The sequence below is a fragment of the Primulina tabacum genome, chromosome 7 (genome assembly GCF_025594145.1).
Source record: "Primulina tabacum isolate GXHZ01 chromosome 7, ASM2559414v2, whole genome shotgun sequence".
NCBI classification, from domain to species: domain Eukaryota; kingdom Viridiplantae; phylum Streptophyta; class Magnoliopsida; order Lamiales; family Gesneriaceae; genus Primulina; species Primulina tabacum.
The window spans coordinates 34,074,913-34,093,308 of record NC_134556.1 but is presented as its reverse complement, the minus strand read 5'-3'; the positions used below and the strand labels follow the sequence as shown (position 1 = coordinate 34,093,308).

General features: G+C 37.4%; 3 protein-coding genes across 7 annotated transcripts; 1 reads left to right on the top strand and 2 right to left on the bottom strand.

The window, feature by feature from the left end:
* Positions 1 to 1,313: 1,313 nt before the first annotated feature.
* Positions 1,314 to 2,813, bottom strand: LOC142550703 (uncharacterized). The gene has a single exon (XM_075659781.1). It carries the CDS (start codon positions 2,811 to 2,813, stop codon positions 1,314 to 1,316), a length of 1,500 nt encoding a protein of 499 aa, XP_075515896.1.
* Positions 2,814 to 9,532: 6,719 nt separating this feature from the next.
* On the top strand, positions 9,533 to 12,694 carry LOC142551381 (mitochondrial inner membrane protease ATP23). Of its 4 annotated transcripts, XM_075660587.1 has the most exons (7): positions 9,533 to 9,732; positions 10,274 to 10,302; positions 10,951 to 11,094; positions 11,190 to 11,311; positions 11,591 to 11,728; positions 11,865 to 11,948; positions 12,190 to 12,694. In XM_075660587.1, the coding sequence occupies exons 3-7, from the start codon at positions 10,986 to 10,988 to the stop codon at positions 12,322 to 12,324; spliced, it is 588 nt and encodes a 195-aa protein (XP_075516702.1). In that variant the 5' UTR covers positions 9,533 to 9,732; positions 10,274 to 10,302; positions 10,951 to 10,985; the 3' UTR covers positions 12,325 to 12,694. The 4 variants fall into 4 exon arrangements, with proteins under 4 accessions (XP_075516702.1, XP_075516703.1, XP_075516706.1 ...); XM_075660588.1 differs by lacking the exon at positions 10,274 to 10,302; XM_075660591.1 differs by lacking the exon at positions 10,274 to 10,302 and having other exon boundaries at positions 10,948 to 11,094.
* Positions 12,695 to 14,396: 1,702 nt separating this feature from the next.
* LOC142551388 (aldehyde dehydrogenase family 3 member F1) lies at positions 14,397 to 17,892 on the bottom strand. Of its 2 annotated transcripts, none has more exons than XM_075660603.1 (11): positions 17,621 to 17,892; positions 17,095 to 17,163; positions 16,740 to 16,836; positions 16,330 to 16,536; positions 16,073 to 16,194; positions 15,744 to 15,848; positions 15,489 to 15,661; positions 15,317 to 15,407; positions 15,085 to 15,234; positions 14,717 to 15,014; positions 14,397 to 14,550 (listed from the first exon to the last, which is right to left on the bottom strand). In XM_075660603.1, exons 1-10 carry the CDS (start codon positions 17,807 to 17,809, stop codon positions 14,763 to 14,765), a joined length of 1,455 nt encoding a protein of 484 aa, XP_075516718.1. In that variant the 5' UTR covers positions 17,810 to 17,892; the 3' UTR covers positions 14,397 to 14,550; positions 14,717 to 14,762. The 2 variants fall into 2 exon arrangements, with proteins under 2 accessions (XP_075516718.1, XP_075516719.1); XM_075660604.1 differs by having other exon boundaries at positions 14,397 to 14,538; positions 14,728 to 15,014.
* Between the last annotated feature and the right edge of the window lie 504 nt (positions 17,893 to 18,396).

Here is an 18,396-nt window from a genome sequence, read left to right as displayed (position 1 = left end):
AGATTTCGCACTTGGCGCCATAGAGATAGTGCCTCCAAATTTTTAAGGCAAATACAACTGCTGCTAGCTCCAGATCGTGCGTAGGATAATTCTGCTCGTGCGGTTTCAACTGCCTTGATGCGTAGGCGATCACTCTTCCCTCTTGCATGAGTACGCATCCCAGACCTTCCTTAGAAGCGTCACTGTAGATGGTGAATTCCTTGTCTTCAGTGGGTAAGGCTAGTACTGGCGTGGATGCGAGCTTTTCTTTTAATGTCTGGAAACTCTTCTCGCAACCTTCGTCCCAGATGAACTTGGAATTCTTATGAGTGAGTCTAGTCAGTGGTATGGCAATTGAAGAGAACCCTTCAACGAACTTTCTGTAATAACATGCTAGTCCAAGGAAGCTTCTGATGTCGGTGGCGTTCTTAGGTTTTGGCCACTCTGTAATTGCTTCCACTTTCTTGGGATCCACTGATACTCCTGCTTCAGAGATTATGTGTCCCAAAAAGGATACACTCTTAAGCCAGAACTCACATTTCTTAAACTTAGCATATAGCTCTTTCTCCCTCAGTGTCTGTAGTGCAAGGCGGAGGTGCTCTTCATGTTCTTCCTCGTTGGGAGAATAAATGAGGATGTCATCAATAAATACCACTACGAACCGGTCCAGAAATGGTTTGAACACTCTGTTCATTAGGTCCATAAAGGCTGCAGGCGCATTGGTCAACCCAAAAGGCATCACTGTGAACTCATAATGCCCATATCTTGTCCGAAAAGCTGTTTTGGAGATATCTTCAGCCCTGACCTTCAGTTGGTGGTATCCAGTCGTCAGATCCAATTTAGAAAAGACTGCGGCTCCCTTGAGCTGGTCAAATAGATCGTCTATTCTCGGAAGAGGGTACTTGTTCTTGATAGTGATCTTGTTCAGTTCCATATAGTCGATGCACAATCTCATACTCCCATCTTTCTTCTTCACAAAGAGTACTGGCGCTCCCCATGGGGACACACTAGGTCGAATTTGCTTTTTGTCCAGCAATTCTTGGAGTTGCTCTTTTAGCTCCTTGAGTTCAGCTGGCGCCATCCTGTAAGGTGCTTTAGAGATTGGTGATGCACCAGGAACCAGATTAATTTCGAACTCAACTTCGCGGTCCGGAACTGTCCCTGGGAGTTCTTCTGGGAAAACATCCGGGAACTCACATACTATTGGGATGTCTTCTATCCTCATTTTGACTTCTCCTTGCACTTCGTTGACCATTGCTAGGTAGATATCGTCTCCGGATTTCATGGCCTTCCATGCCTGGGAAGCGGAAAGGAGTGATTTTCGTTCCTTGGATTTACCATGATACACGATCTCTGCCTGATTTGGGGTTTCGGAGCTTAACTCTTTTCCCTTTACAGTCCACTATGGCATTATTACTGGCTAACCAATCCATCCCTAGAATGATGTCGAAATCGACCATAACCAATTGTATTAAGTCGGCACTGAAAGTCTGATTAGCGATACCGATCTTACAATCCTTGTGAATTTCATGAGTTTCTATGGTCTTACTCGTAGGTGTGGCTATCCGAAAAGGTTCAGTTAGAGATTCGGGCTTAAGTCCTACTTTCTTAGCAAACCTCTTAGACACAAAAGAGTGCGTAGCACCACAGTCAAACAATGCATAGGCAAGTACTTTTTGAAGTAAGATTGTACCTGATACGACTTCATTGGCGTCGTCCGCCTCTTCCTGATTCATAGCGAATACCCTGGCATTAGGCTTATTCTCATTTGGTTTGTTGGGGTTAGCTCCCACCTTCGACCCAGTTCCTTTGTTGGGCCCGGCTGCTTGATTGGCGGCAGTAGGACATTCTGCGATTCGGTGCCCTGATTTCCCACATCCGAAGCACACACCACTAGCTCTTCGGCACTCCCCTGTGTGTCTGAAATTGCATGTTGGGCACGGCTTGAGTCCTTGGTGGTTTGCCGTGGAGGGTTGCCCTGGAGAAGGTCCGCCTGATTGACTGGGCTTCCTGAACTTTTGTCCACCCTGTGAAGACTGACCAGTAAGAGGGCGCTTGTTCTTATATTCCCCCTCACTTCGGCGAATGTCGGTTTCAGCTCGAATAGCTGCGCCCATAAGATATGCAAAATTGGCGGGCTGATAAACTGCTAAGGCTGACTGGATTCGACTGTTCAATCCTCTCTTAAACCGGTGCAGCTTCAAAACTTCGTCCGCCATGATTGCCGGAGCATACGACCCAAGGACATTAAACTGAGATGTGTATTCCACTACGGACATATCTGGAGCTTGAGTGAGATTTTCAAATTCACTCAACTTCTGCAATCTGACTTCCGCTGGGTAGTACTGTTTCAGAAATGTCTCTCGGAAGTTCTGCCATGTGACTGGCCCGGTAGCGATCATGGCTGGTGAGACTGCTTCCCACCACTTAGCTGCTCTGTCCTCTAAGAAAGGCACAACCACATCTACTTTGAGTGCCTCGGGGACTTCCAATAGTCGCAGTTGAGTCTCGACGCTCTTTAGCCAACTCTGGCCAATTTCAGGATCGGCATCCCCTCTGAAAGTCGGACACCTGTTCTTACGAAGGGATTCGTAATGGAATTTTATTCCATTCGGTGGTGGTGGTGGAGGTGGTTGATTGGCGTTCGGATTTCCCAATCCTTGCAGTGTTGTCGCCACTATGGTGGCTATGGCCATAAGATCGGATCGGCTTAGATTGATGGCAGGCGGGGGTCCATTCTCCTGTCGATCCTCCTGTCTATTTTCTTGCCTGTTTTCGCGATCGGTATTAGCGTAACACGGGTTGCGGTTCTGTCTTGGGGGTCTGCCGGCCATTTCCTACAATCACAAGATCTAAGAATTTGTACTGGTAGGATTCATGCAATAAATTGCGTAGAAGTAAATTGAAATCAATGGAACAAATAAAATATTTTATTGATTTCTCAAACAGGAAAAATAAGTGAACATGACCAATCTAGATAAAATAAAAATGTACTGAACAAAAGAAAATGTAGCAACAACGGAAAGAAACTACTAAAAAAAATGGTCCACTAAACGTTCTAATCTGCTATCTCGCCATTTCCCATTGCCACATCAGGTGGGGCTTCTTCTTCCTCGGGGTCATCAGGCATCTCTGGGTCTAAGAAATCTGCCAGCTGCATCTGAAGACTATGATTTTCCGATTCCAACTCAGCAATCTGTTCCCTGTGGGTCAGAATATTTCCTATCGCGTCATTCAATTCATTTCTTGCATGTATACCATTTGCCTTATTTTTCTCGAGGAGCTCTTTTTTCTTCATTTTACCTTTGTCCACTTCCTTGGATAGCCTTTGATTACTCTCAGACAACTTCATCATCATGCCCCATGACTCATCAATCCTCTTCTTGTCCTTTAGTCGTGCTTCAGTTAACTCCACGGTGCGCCTATCCATTTCTTCCCTAGCCCGCTTGGCTTGACCCATTGCTATGGTTAACGAGTCTTGAAGCTCGGAATTTTGCTCCTTAGTGAGCTCGAACATTTGGAAGACTTCGTCAATCCTTTTCTCGGCTGCCTCTAGTTTGGTAGTCAGATTTTCCACTTGATGCCTCCTCTCGAGATTACTAGCTCTCAGCCTCTTGATAGTCGCATCCTGGTTCATGAGGGCCAATTCTTTTAAACGTATAGTAGCCTGAGCGCGTGTGCGAGGTCGGTGATTATCCAGCTGGGTCGTCTCCCTAAGAGTAATCGGGGTCACTTTCTTACGAGCGGTGACACGGAATCGAGCCATTTCCTGAAACAATAAAGAAAGGAAATGCTCAGAATATCAAAAATAGGATAAAATAAATATCAAGAACTAATAGAGCAGGGTATCGAAATATATATGCATTTTTCGAAAAATTTCCGAAAATAGGAGGTTAAAGCTGGCGGGTTGACTCGATGATTCGGCCGAGTTGATTCGCCGGGTTGACTCGCCGGAGTACGGTCGGAGCAGAGGCGTATGTCGGCGACGGGGTAAGGGTTACGGAACCGGTGACCGCATGGCCAGAATCGGTCGGAAAACTGCTTAATTTGGCCGGAACTCGCTCAAAATCGGTCAACTCCCTTGAAACTGGCGTTTTTGATTTCTTGATCCGATCCCAAAATTTATTGTTGGGAAAAGTTACCCATAGATCGTAGATTGTTTGGGTAAAATTAATTGAAAATCGGAGTAAGATTGATAGGGTAATTGGAAAAAATAATTTTCGGGTTAGGGTTCATACGCCAAATTCGTAGATCTGAAATTCCCGTTTCATCCGAACACGAAATATGAAATTGTTTGAGGGCTTTTGTTCGTCTCATCGAGACGGTTCTAGATCTGGTCTTCGATCAAAGAAACACTATCGGAAGCGGCCGGAATCGGCGAAAAACGCGGCGGCGCGCGTAGGGGCTGTTTGGCCGAATTTTTTTTTTTTTTTCGAAATTTGATTTTTTTTTTGAAACTCGATTTTTCCCACTCGAATTATGAACCTGGCGGCTCTGATACCACTAGAATGTCACGCCCCGAGACCGGGGTTGGTCGACACCGGCGTTGTTCATCAATCACACAATCGAAAAACAACCAGCCCGTAGCACAGTATAAACCGAAACCAGTTTATTTCATAAATTGGAAAAAAAAAAAACAATCATTGTCTTTACAACTGACAAATGAAATAACTAAAACGACAGAGTTTATAATGCGGAAACGAAAAAAAATAACTTGAACTAGATTCCTTTAGTGTTCACCATCCCCAAAACTGTTCAGACTCCTCATCCTCGAGTTCTTCTTCGGGCTTATCTGGGAAGGTTGTAAGGGAGGTGAGTATTTGGGGAATACTCAGCAAGTGGGGAAATATCGAGCACAATAAAACAACATGCATAAATTTCAAAAGAAAACACATACTGGCATAATAATGTTCACATGCATAACCTTTACCAAGCACTGCGATTTATCTACCTTCTATGGTTTACTGACGTCAGTCCCTAATTTTTACTCCTCTAAGGGGGCGAGGCCGTATAGCTGTTATGTCCCCCACCGCGTAAGGGTACGTCATAGTTGGGATTCCCACCCATATACGGTTGACTCCTCACAGTGCTAAAAACGTATGACAATTACAAGAACGGGGTAGAAGAAAGATTGTACTCGATTCTTAAATTTTCTTTCAAAATTTCGAAAAATCCCATATGCATAACCTAAATTTTAAACATTAAAAATAGCCCACTTACTTTAAACTTCTTGAAGAAAACGTGAAAACCACGGTGGCTGGACTGCGGCAGCGCTTCGCTGTGCTCGAAAAATCTTAAGAAAACTAGAGGGGATTTCGAAAATATGGTGAGATATGAGGTGTGAAATTTTGAGTCAGGTGGCCTTCCTATTTATAGGGGTTGACTGCTATCGTGATCAAGAATTTTAGTGTGTTTGAATTATAAATCAAATCTTCATCTAATCTCTGTGATTTTTGAAATCTACACCCTCCTCCTTATGAAATTTTCGAAATTTGTATAATATGTGTACCGATAATTTCGAATTCTAGGGATTTTATTCTCTCTTGCTTGATTTTTATCCCGGTATCTCAATATCAATTAAACTCTTGGATTTTTCTCCTGCTCAAATTTTAAATAATATACACGATATTATTATTCACTCAATCTTGGTACAATCTTGCAAAAAAATCTCACATCTTAAAATCAGATAAATTCTGGTATCCAAGATATACTACCCTGATAACATGATAACTCAAAATCTTGGGTTTTACAGTTTAGGAGACTAATTTTCACTTCGACCAGTTCTACAGTCAACATGTGCCAGTCGTGCTCGCACACGAATTATATGTCTTTTTAGTGTTGTTGGAAAGCTTAATAAATAAAGATTAAGCAAGAAAGACACACAAAAACCTAAGGCTCGAAAGTGGAAAAAAAGTTATTGTAGCAACGCGGGGGAGTCACTATTATCTAAAGAAAAAATTCAGGTAGGTTTATTCGAAAGGTGAGCACGGGGGAGCCACTGTTTGGGTGCCCCCACACCTCCTGAAATTTTTTTCATCCTGTTTTTCGAAATGTGAGTGCATCCATGTTCGAAAAGTGGAGTGAAGACTCTAGTAGTGTCTGTTCACAAAAAGTGTTGTCTTTTAATGTACCAATGCTTCCAAGAGGTGTCATTTGTCCTTGTGTTCTATTTTTGCACTCCAATAAGCCTCCATCTGATTGAAATAACGTAGATATAATAGACACAAACATAATATAGAGCATATACAAGAGAGAGAAAAAAACACATGCATTCTTATTGCTATAATATTGTTCCTTTTCATATAAAAAGAGTTTGCAAAAAAATTTTGGTTTATGAACTTGTGTTTTATTATGCTATAATCACAAGTATAATTGTTGTATCTTGGAAGAAGAGTGTCACATTCTGAAGCATCACGAGCGGGGCATAATCTCTTCTACAAAATCGTGTTCAACACGAGCCTCAATTGTAAATCTTCAAAATTTCATCACATCCGTTGTATTTTCGCAAACGCATAATCAATACCAACAAGCTTGAGAAGATTATTGAAATCTAGAGATGGCTTTCACATCAACAACAAATGCTCCTACGACAAATGGAGAGAAACTAGAGAAGTTTGGTGGCACAAATTTTAAACGATGACAACAAAAAATGTTCTTCTCAAAGGGATGAACCTAGTTCAAGTTAAGGATTAATTGAACTGGCAAGTAAAAGCTTTCCTCAAGAAGAAGATCCTAATCAAAAGGAAGTCCCTTCAAGGGGGGGAAAATCCTAGTTCAAGTAAAAAGAATAGAGAAATGACAAACGAAGGTTGTGCACAAGATGAAGAACCTAGACGGAGAAAAAAATCTAGAACTACAAAGTCATTTGGTCTAGATGTTCTCACTTACATGTTGAAAAATATATCCAAAGTCCTTGCAAGACACGTTTTCTAGCCCTGAGGCATATGATGTTTTTCATCCAAACAAACTTGCATTGTTAGATCCACCATGGAGTCTTAGTTTATAACTCTAGACAAAACGGCATAAAAAGTTGAATGGCTACACAAATGTCTATAGGATATTCCTTGCTGGACGAAACCAGTTTCCGTAATAATGATTCACTTCTATAGTCAATCTTCTATTGCAATGGCACAAAACAATATTTATAATGACAAGTCTCGACATATTCGTCAAAAACATAATTTTGTGAAACAATTGATCTCTAATAGACTTATCAATGTTGATTATATCAAGACAAAAGATAATTTGACATATTCGCTTATAAACACATTAAAATAGAGATCAAATGTATAGCATGTCAAGAATATTGTGGTTAAAACTTATAATATAAAGTTTTCATAATGGACACTCAACCTTGTAGATTGGAGATCCCAAGATCTTGATTCAAAGGGACAACTAATTTATGAAAACTTGGGAGAATGTTCGGGAAGTATTCCATTCTCATTCCTAGGATGAAGAGTGATGTCACCTACCAATTTAGTGAGGTTAAGTTGTACTTTGATTGATTCATCAACTTGGAAAAGACAGAGTATGGTAGTATATTTTTATAAGGAGTCACATGTGAGGATGGATCGCTTCATCGAAACACCTATGAAGCCAAAATATGTTTCATGACCAAAACGATCACAACCGGAAAAACCAAGTGGGATGTTATAGCGATTATTGTGTAGGGTATTATTGTTTGGTTTTACATGAACCGTCAAGAAGTTCAAGATATCATATTCACTTCATGATCTAGTAAATATGATAGTATTTTATTAAGGAATGTTCAAAATCACAAGCTACATATCTAGATACAATAGTTCCTCACGCAAATTCATTTGAAATAATATGCATTCTTAATTAATAAAAATTAAGCAAGAAATGCACAAGAAAAACCTGAGGCTCGAAAGTGAAAAAAAAATATTGTTGTTGCAGAGCAGGTGGACAACCATTACCTGGAAATTTTTCTAGGTGGGTTTATTTGAAAGATGCCATTAAGGCTCGATAGATACTGATTCAATTTAATTATTCAATTTATTATTGAGATCCGAATTAATTATAAAACTTCAAGCTCAAGCCCGTTATACACTCCAAAAAAATCTACAAATAGGAGAGGATTCTCATTATTCAAAAGAGGATGATTTTATGCTTAAACTTTTTAGCTCTCAATTAACATCTTTAAATTATTTTCTGACTTGAGTGTCGGAGTGTCTACACCGGGCAAACCCTGGCGCCCCTGACGTTTGTTTGTGACGCAGGTGATAACCCACAAAGATTTCTCTCCACCAGCTACTTGGACCCGTTTACGAACCTGCAGAGTAATTCGGATAATCACAATTTTTTGCTACATCAGGACCCAACTGAATTTTTTTTCTTCTCAGCCTTTTTTTTCAAAAGGTGAGCGTACTCATGCCCAAAAAGTGACGCGGGGGCACTAGTAGTATCTGTTCACAAAAAAATGTTGTTCTCTCGTGGACCAATGCTTCCAAGAGGCGTCTTTTGGCATTGTGGACGGTTATTGCACTCCGATAAGCCTCCATCTGGCTGAAATAACACATATATCGTAGACAGGATACCCGATATAGACGATATACAAAAGTAAAAAAAAAAAACATACGCATTCGTATTTCTCTAATATTCTTCTGTTTTCATATAAAAATAGTTTGCAATGTTTTATAGTTTATGAACTTGTGATAACAACTGCAGTTGCACAACTATTTATTTTTAAAACAGCTTGTACAACAAATGTACACATGACATGGTTGGCAGCCCATCATTTGTGTCATTCAATTTGCATTCACTTGAACCCAAATAGCTTGCCCCAAATCCTACAACGTCATGACACCTCCAAAAAATTCTGCATCTAATCCATAAGATATATAAAAGTTCCCATGTACAAATTTTTTCTATTGCTGATTCGATAATTATGTCCATAGTACATAAATGAATTAAGAAGTTGACATTTTATTAATATATTGTTCTAAGAGCAGATTAGGAATATTGAAAAAGCCTCAACAAAAGGTATTCACCCCACTTTCTTTATTAATAATAATTAGTGTATCTCGAGCATCCGGTGTGTACGTGTACAATATTTTTTCTAATTAATTTATTTTATATTTAAATAAAGGTGATATCATAGATGTAAAAATCAATGAAGGATCATACTGTTATTTGAATTGATTATATTTATATGATGGTCATATCATAATGTTAAAAATTATCGAGTGACTAAAGTACGATCTGAAGGTTGAAATAAAAAAACAAAAGAAAAAATAAAAGTATAATATATGCATCATATAAAGATAATTTTGGAAGAATGTGGGAGAATTTTGAGTAGGTCTCTTATGAGACGGTCTCGCGAATCTTTTTCTATGATATGGGTCAACCTTACAGATATTCACAATAAAAAATAATACTCCTAGCATAAAAATAATATTTTTCATAGATGACTCAAATAAGATATTCGTCTCACAAAAGACAATCATTGATATCGTCTCACATGAGTTTTTGTCGAGATTTTTATATATACTGGGATAGATGTAGATAAATATATAAATGAGAATATTATTAAAAATATAATGAGTAAACAAGTAGTATTTTTTATCTTGTAATATTTTTCTTGGGCCTGGGAAGGGGGACAACCCCCAAGCCAAACCCTCTGCGCCGTAAAGAAGAAAGAAAAGGTGAAGGAAACCCACGGCCTGATCGAGCTGCAGCACCAGCTCCGGCACCGGATTCACTATTTAACTTCATTTCTCACCGTAAACTAAGGTTAGTTTTAAGGCATTTTGTTTTGGATTTAGATTATGGTTGATGCACCGGTGTTGGATTAATTTTCACGATAATTCCTATTTTAAATTTTTTTATTCTCTGATGTTAGGATGTAGTAAGTGAAAACAAGTTAAGGGAAATTGTTAAGTACTCTGCCATTGAATTTGAGTTATGTGGGTTGTTCAACAATCATGTTCAAAGAACAACCTTGGAAGTCTTGATCCAATTCTAGAATAAAATCGGCGAGATGGAATAAGCGCTGTAGGTGGAATCTCCGATTAATTGGAGGGGTAAGTGCTTTTGTTTGCGTAGGCCGTGTAGTGGAAATCATTTAGAAAAAATCGATACACTTTATAAATCATTGATTACATTAAGTTTTAAGTATTTGCTATGTTGATCTGCGTATTTTTGAATTCCGTATTTTGGAATTTGTTCAGTAGTGCTTTGCTATGTTTTTTTGTTATGCTCCGCTCCATTATGTTATGCTCTACTATGTTGTTTTCTAATGTCTGTCATGTGAGTCATCTTTTGATTCTGGCAGATCAACTTGTTGCATATACGACCGTACATGTGAGTCGACTCTTGTTGCATGATAGAAATTCTAATATTTAATATGTTATTTTTTATTTTTTTCTGAATTATGGTATTATGTCTACGAATATGTTTATTATCTGTTGTTATTGATAGTTTTTGTCTTTATCCTTGAGGTCGATTTTGTTGCCGGACTTTTAGGGGTTCAATGAATTTTTGTGACTTTCAGGAGATGAATACATGGAGGCAATGTTGATTCATGGGGATTGGATATGATTATTTTATTTTGGGTTCATTAGGATTTCAAGGTTTTTATCATAATGAAATACTTTTATTTAGTTTGGACATTTTGTCCTTGGGATTGTTTTGAAACATTTATTATTTCGTGGTTATTCTATTTCTTCTGTTATTAAACTGTGGCTTAAAATGATGGAATTGGTTATATTATTTTAAATAAAAATTTTATCCAAAAATCAACATATTTAAATATGCTTATTAAGAAAGACCTCAATATTTTTCTCACAACTCGATTGATTCCATAATCCTGCATGTGATTCGAGTGTGCTAATCTGGGCCCTACAATATCAAATGCTCATCCAATTTAAATTGTATTTAACAAATTGATGGAAAGAATACTATTTGAGTCTGATCTAATTGCTAAATATACAAACTTAATTGTTGAAGTAGTCCCCGCACACAAGACACATACAAAAAAGAATTAGATGGCTGATGAGCTTAGTGGAAATGCAACCTTTGTTGGCTCATCTTCTGAGGGGCGTGGAGGCATGACAGTGGATCAGTGTGAGAAGATGATCCAGAAAAGCTTCAGAAGTATGCATCTTACTAAAGTCATCTTGAATTATTGTTAGTCAATGTTGGGATTAGGGTTTTAGAACCTCGCCAACAGTTCTATGTAAATGTTGCAGCTCCAACAGTCAAGTTTCTTATGGAGCATCTGGAGAAATCTGGATGTAGTATTGGAAGCAATTTCATAAAGGCTGTCAATTGCGATAAACAGATCAGTGGCGGTTATGTTCGTGGTGAAGGGGTATGTAGTTGAATCAGAATCCACTGTTTGTTACTTTTAAATTCTCAATTCCCTGTCATTCCATGAAGTGTGTCGTTGGCTTTATTCAAGAATCTGGGCATTTCTAATTCTTCCCAAGTAATATACCATGAGCAGTGGCAGAAACTTTGAATATGATGTTATATAAGTTTGAAATGTCAGTTTTCACCTAAAATTTTACGTATATTTTTTTTTTGCGAAATATATGCAGCATATATTGTTATTCATTTTTTTTGTGCTTTTAAACTTTCTTTGTTATAGATAGTTGTATGTAGTAATCAAATGCAAATTCAAGATGAGGTGAACCAAGTTGTGATTCATGAGCTCATTCATGCATATGATGATTGCCGTGCTGAAAATTTGGATTGGACAAATTGTGCACATCATGCTTGCAGTGAGGTTTAAATCTACATTATTTGTGTTTCACATATTTCTTTCTTATTTTTTCTTTTTGGGGAGAAGGGAAGCTGGTTGGGGTACAAGAGGGGTTATTCATCATGTTATTATTCTTTCTGATCTATGACTCTGAAAACAGATTCGAGCTGGTCATCTCAGTGGTGATTGCCATTACAAAAGGGAATTATTACGTGGTCACATGAAACTTCGTGGCCATGAGCAAGTGAGTTTCTTACCGTACTAGTTGTCCGATGTATTTAATGTTTCTTATGTATTCCTGTTGAAATGGTGTTTCACATCATTATGCTTGAATCTAATTGAATTCAATACCTGACGTAATAATTGAAAGCATGTAAAGAAAACTTGCATGACAGTGTCAAGGGTATTCCGGAAAACTTTCAAAGATCATCTACCCGTAGAAATCCCATTCTCCCTGTCAACTTCATGTAAAATGTTATTTGAAGGACTGTGTGAGGCGAAGAGTAATGCAATCAGTTACTGCGAACCCGTATTGCTCAGAAGCTGCGGCTAAGGATGCCATGGAAGCTGTTTGGGATGTTTGCTACAATGATACAAAGCCGTTTGATAGAGCTCCCTGAAGCAAAAATGATATTTTTTGACCCAAGAATTGATGATTCTTTTAAACATTCTCGCGTAGCATTTTTATATACTCGTTCTGTCATGAGGGAGAAATTTTCCAGCTGCAATCTCGGACGCAAGTATGGCTCTTTCAATAATATTTTCCCCATTTGCAATGTTCGGTGTATATTTCAATATGTTGTTACATTTGATCTTATAAGATTTACACCTTTTGGATCCTATTCGTGTTGTGGAACAGATGTTGGTCTGAATTGCAAGTAAAAAAAAGGTCCAGCTAGTGGTGATACTCCGAAGTGAGAAATATGTATACTCACCCATTAGAAACAAAGTTCTGATTTCGTGTTTTCTAACATCTTGATTTCGAGTTTATATACGTAAATAATTACCGATTTTAAAACTTCATTTTTTGTTTTCTGTTAGGTAAATAAAATATCTAAAATGGTCCTGTCAGTTGGCTCATTTCATGTTTTGGTCATGTGAGCATTAATTTTGGATTTTGGTCGTATAAATTATGTAATGTTTTGGTTTTTAGTCATTTTTTTATGGAGTGTTGACGTGACGTCGAAAAATATTACATGTCCGAAAAATACCAATGTGACACCGAGAAATGCTGATGTTTTAGAAGCTACATGTGCATTCAATGGGAAAAAAAAGATTAAAAACCAAAACGTGACCCAATCCCGAAATTGAACACTTACAGAATAAAAATACAAAATGAGTAAACTAAAACATGATTAACCAAAGTCAGGGATTGTACAGATTCTCAGTAGTATGCCACTATTATTAATAGTAATTAATTAATGTTCTCGAGGCATGTTTGAGTTGGAAGAATAAATGAGCGTTTAGTTTGTGGTTATGAGTTTGATTCTCTTTATCGATATTAAAATATGAATATATGTATACATATATAATCTAAAAATAAAATAAGAATGTTTCATCAAAATTGATAGTCAAATAAAAAACAATTGGCTTTTTTCAAAATAAGCAATAATAATAGTATGAAAAAGTTCCAGTTTTGCAATATGAGATATTGGTGTAGAGTCAAACTTTCTTTTTCTTCATTTTTAATACAATTTTTAAATAGAAAGTAAAATAAAAAAATCTATAATATCACCATATAAGTATGATTGAGAAATAATCCAAATGCGTTATAAATGTCATATCTAAAGTTCAAACATTTAAAAATAAATATTATTATCCCAATTAGAGAAAATAAAATTATAATGCTGGCTAGTTTAAACTATACTTACAGTGTGATATTAAATTTCAATTTATATAGTATACTATTTATTACTATTGTTGTTGTTACTTTATTAATATCATCACTATTATTTTAATTATTAATGATCATCTCAATTATAATTTTTATTTTTTATCTTTCATGGTTATTGTTATTTTTATAAATTTATTTTGTTATTAAATATAATTATTCTTATTATTGATTTTTAAAATAAAAAGAAAGAAAATGGTGTAAATCCGTAAGAACAGCATCAAAGAGAATTTCAATTTATTTGTTATTAAATATTTTTTTTTATGGAGTTCCTACACGTTCCCTAAGCTTCTGTTGTCCTTAGCCTTAAACCAGCGGTACTGAACATGAATGCAAGTGTATCATTTGATCTGTGCACTACCATTGTTTGATCAGTCCATCGTTTGCTTCAAAATGTACTCATCTAGAACATCATCAAGGAGAAGTTCAGATATAATCTGATTTAAATCGGGGGAGGATTTGATATTCAGAGATGACGGGTCGTACTCGAAAGGAACTGCCTACTGGGAAACATCCTCAAGACAAGTGCTAGTTTTCAATCCAACAAAAGAGATTCATGGTATTATATCACTGCCTCGAGTGTCTGCGTCGGATGAATCTTGATACAGATGCACGATGAGCCACGCTATATCAGGATGATTAATCACAATGGGAAAGAATTCTACATCGAGAGCTACGGGGGAGCAGAGTTCAGCTTGAAACATAAACTGGTGCATTTTGAGGTGGCATGACACAATCCTGGAGCTAGGTATTGCACAGCGTCTCTGGCACAGAAACGCGTGAATTATGTGTATCTAAGTATTTTAGTACTTGAAAATCTCCAAAGATTACTGAAACCAAGGAAAAATTAACCAAAAACCGATGGATCCTACCCTTCCACACGACTGGAGGTAACACATGACATAAACACAGAATATGCCTGTTACAGACGTTTTTGCATAATCTTGTTCCATGTCTGTGAAATAAATAAAGAGCGACGTGAGAAAGCAAATGATTTCAAGAAGATTTATGATGAGTATTGTCATAAAGCCCTTCTACAAGATCCATTACTACAACAAAAAGAGGGTAAACATTATTCCCTTGGTGTGTGTGTGTACACACACACACACACACACACACACAAGTAGATAACTAGAAAAAGACTTAGAATGAAGCTTGTTGATTTTATTATACGTTAAAACGACGCAGCATCCTCCTCAGCAGCAGCAGCAGCAGCCCAACATAATTAAAGTTGTAAGCCAATTTTATGAAGTCAAGCTTGAAATCATTCCAAGGAGGATACCTTGGCTCCAGTTCCAGGAAGAAGCTCCGTTGAAGAATTGCTTTTTCATGGCTGAAAGTATCGAACGAGTACTTCCCGTGATACCGACCAAAACCGCTTTCACCAACACCTCCAAAAGGCAATGCGTCGCATAAAAACTGCAATCCAGGTACTTAATCATCATCTCTATTTTTTTGTTTTTTACCTAGAAAAATTAGCAGCCTATACCTGAATCATTATATCATTGAATGTCAAGCTTCCTGACGATGTTTCTTGCATAATTCTTTCCTTAAACCTTTTGCATTTGGTGAATGCATAAATGGCCAAAGGTTTTGGTCGTTCGTTGATGAATTCTATGCTTTCTTCAATTTTATCCAGCTGCAAAATAAGACAATATCTTATACATTTTATGGCGTGCAGATTGCGGAACATGGATCTGACACAGTATATTCAATTTTACAGTGATGATGGGGAGCAATGGACCAAATATTTCTTCCATCATAATCTCAGAGTCCAGCGGAGGATCAACTAAAATTGTTGGCTCAATCATCCTGCAAATTAGATGGTTGATACATGTAATCCATTAAATCTTGTGCCAAACAGAAAATAGAGAAAACAAGAAGACAACTAACAGATTTTTGCAGTCGACTGAACCACCATAAACAATGGAAGCTGACACAGAAGGGTCCTTGAGAAGATTCCTCACTCTATCAAAGTGATGCTTGTTCACTATTCTACAGATATTCTGAAGCTTATCCACCTCGTCACCATAAAATTTTCTGATAGAATTCTTCAATAATTCAACCTGAAAGAAATAAATACAAAAAATAAAACCAAAAATCATCCTGTACACAGACAAAAAAAATTACAACAGAAAGTTGTAATACCAAGACTGGAGCATCTTTTTGTTGCACAAGAACATAATCTACTCCTATGCATGCTTGTCCGGCACAAGGTCCCCACTTCCCACCAACTATTCTCTTCACAGCCACCTTCAATTCAACATCACAACCAAAATCAACATAAAACTAACTAAGACTTTGGAAGACTTGACATCTCTCAGCATATTTCTCCGGAAAGCAACATCGAAGTAGTTTCTAAACAACATTTCCTGAAGCATTACGAAAAGAATTTAATTCTCTGACCACAATGGGTGTATGCTTCTTTCCAAGTAGTAAACCTACTAATAATGTCACAAAGCCTTGTAACTATAAACCTGCAAGTCTGAGCCAGAGAAGGAGTCAAGAATGACAGGGCATTTTCCACCAAGCTCTAGAGTCACAGGAGTCAAATGCTTCGCAGCTGCGGACATGATGATACGTGCTACACGTGGACTACCTATCGTAGTAGTAAGCAATAGTTGAATTAAACCTCTACTTCATCCATTTGAAATATGATATTGTCTGATCCTAATGAATTATCATAATCCCAACATCTGCATGAGAATATAACTGCTACATATTAATAAGAAACCTGTAAAGAATATTTTATCCCAATGGTGCTGCAATAGTTGTTCAGCTACTTCACTTCCACCTGGAATGACTTTGACGGCCTCTTTATCCAAGTAAAGTGGAACTGTCCGATGAAGAAAAGAGGAGCATGCTGGGGCTAGCTCCGAAGGTTTTAGGACAACGGTATTTCCTGCAGATATTGCCCCAATAACAGGATCCAAAGCTAGGCCTAAATGAAGATGACATGAAGGGGTTAAGTCATACACTTATTTTCAAAACAAAGATTTATAAAAGAAATGGAGGTTGTAAGCTTGTGTTACATCGATACATGCTGAGGTTAAAAATGATGATAAAGGTAAATTGCAATCTGAAGAGCATGTCACCTTTTATTTCTGCCGGTTAAAATGAAGGTGGTAAAAAGTGTATACTTACTGATGGGGAAATTCCAAGATCCGATTATGAGAACGGTGCCAAATGGTTCTGGTAGCACTTGTCCACTTGCGGGGAACAATAGCAATGGTAGCCACCCCTGCATCAACCATATTAATATATAAACACCATATCTTCCACAAAAGGTTTCTTTGCTAAAATAAGTTGTGCTAAGCGAAAAAGAATTTTAAAAAAATCCATACAATTACAGCTTTTGCTTGTCATTTCTGTCCGCGTGATTGTGAGCTTGAGAACATTGTGTTTGTAAAAGAAATATCGTGGCTCGTGTTGGGACAGAAACTTAATCATACTGATCATGCTAAGAAGTGATGAAGTCCGATCCGGAAAGAAGACCTACCTTTTTTGGAGCCATCCATTTGTCGATATGAAGCAAAGAGTGGTCCGCAGATTTCTTTACAATTCCAATCTGAACATAAGACGGGGAAAATGATTCTCAAAGATCTGAGAACACAATCAAAAAAAGACCACTGTAGGAACTAACATCAACTATCTGTATAATCCTTCGAGCTGCTAAAAAACGTAGATTCTACAGTCGATTTACTGATGTTTGTTTTCCTGCTATCCCTGCACTTGTTATACAGTACATCTGGGCAACTCCAGTTCATAAAGTAAAAGTACATGCTTCAAAATTTTATGATTTCAAACTAACATGGAAAAAAAAAAAGAATACAAAAAAATCGACAAACACCTCATACCCACAAGTCCAATCATTACTAAACAACCCTTTTGGATATAACATATGCAAAATGAAGTGAAGCGACAAACACTTGATCAAATGGAACTACAGGAAAGAACAAGCATGGAGGACAAAATAACGAGGGGGCACTCGACTTCTGAAAAGAGGAGCAAGAGAAGTGATAAACCTCGTCGCGATAAGCTTCAACGGGGTGCTTTCCAAGATCTTGATCGAGGGCTTCGAAAATCTGATCTTCATTTTCAGTAATCAGCTTGATTATGGCCCGGAGCTGGGATTTACGCCACTCCACTCCTCTCGTCTTCCCTCCGCGGAAAGTTCGGTGCAGCTCCGCTAAGCTTAAGCCAAGTCCTTCCATTTCTTCCGTGCGTGTACCAACGACTCAAGCACAACATGTGTGATTTTACTGATCCTGCAGACTCCATTAAATGCACTTTGCCGGCCCCCTTCAACTTGAACCAAAAAATTGGATTATATCATTTCAGAAAAAATAAAAAATATAAAACAAAGAATTGGAATATAATATATTACATTTTCTAAATTCCAAATAAATTAACTTATATGGACATAATCACACTCAATATATTATTTTTTTTATTACAACACACGCGATGGAATCGAACTCGAAGAGCCATCTAATCTAACAGGGAATGAGACCACTAAGTTACATCTCACACGCAATATATTATTTGAAGATGATACAACTTGCAATCACTATTTTTTATTATATGTTCGATAAAATTTCTAATTATCACATAAACGAGCAAATCAAGATAAACTTAAATCTAAATAATGGATCAGATCTTTATTGATGACTCCCAGAAGAAAAAAAAATATTTATTTTAATTATGTAATTGTCATGTTGTAATGTTTTGATTTTATGATTCATCAGAATACCGCGTGACATCGAACGTGACAACATTTTCGACATCTCATCATCCATCC

Coding starts and splice junctions, on each gene's coding strand:
- LOC142551388 (XM_075660603.1), bottom strand. CDS start 17,809: ATGGAAGGACTTGGCTTAAGCTTAGCGGAGCTGCACCGAACTTTCCGC. Junction 15,662..15,743: donor AAAAAGATGCTCCAGTCTTG/GTATTACAACTT, acceptor TATTTCTTTCAG/GTTGAATTATTGAAGAATTC. Junction 15,015..15,084: donor TCAATGATATAATGATTCAG/GTATAGGCTGCT, acceptor CCTGGATTGCAG/TTTTTATGCGACGCATTGCC.
- LOC142550703 (XM_075659781.1), bottom strand. CDS start 2,813: ATGGCCGGCAGACCCCCAAGACAGAACCGCAACCCGTGTTACGCTAAT.
- LOC142551381 (XM_075660588.1), top strand. CDS start 10,986: ATGGCTGATGAGCTTAGTGGAAATGCAACCTTTGTTGGCTCATCTTCT. Junction 11,095..11,189: donor GATCCAGAAAAGCTTCAGAA/GTATGCATCTTA, acceptor TAAATGTTGCAG/CTCCAACAGTCAAGTTTCTT. Junction 11,312..11,590: donor GTTATGTTCGTGGTGAAGGG/GTATGTAGTTGA, acceptor TCTTTGTTATAG/ATAGTTGTATGTAGTAATCA.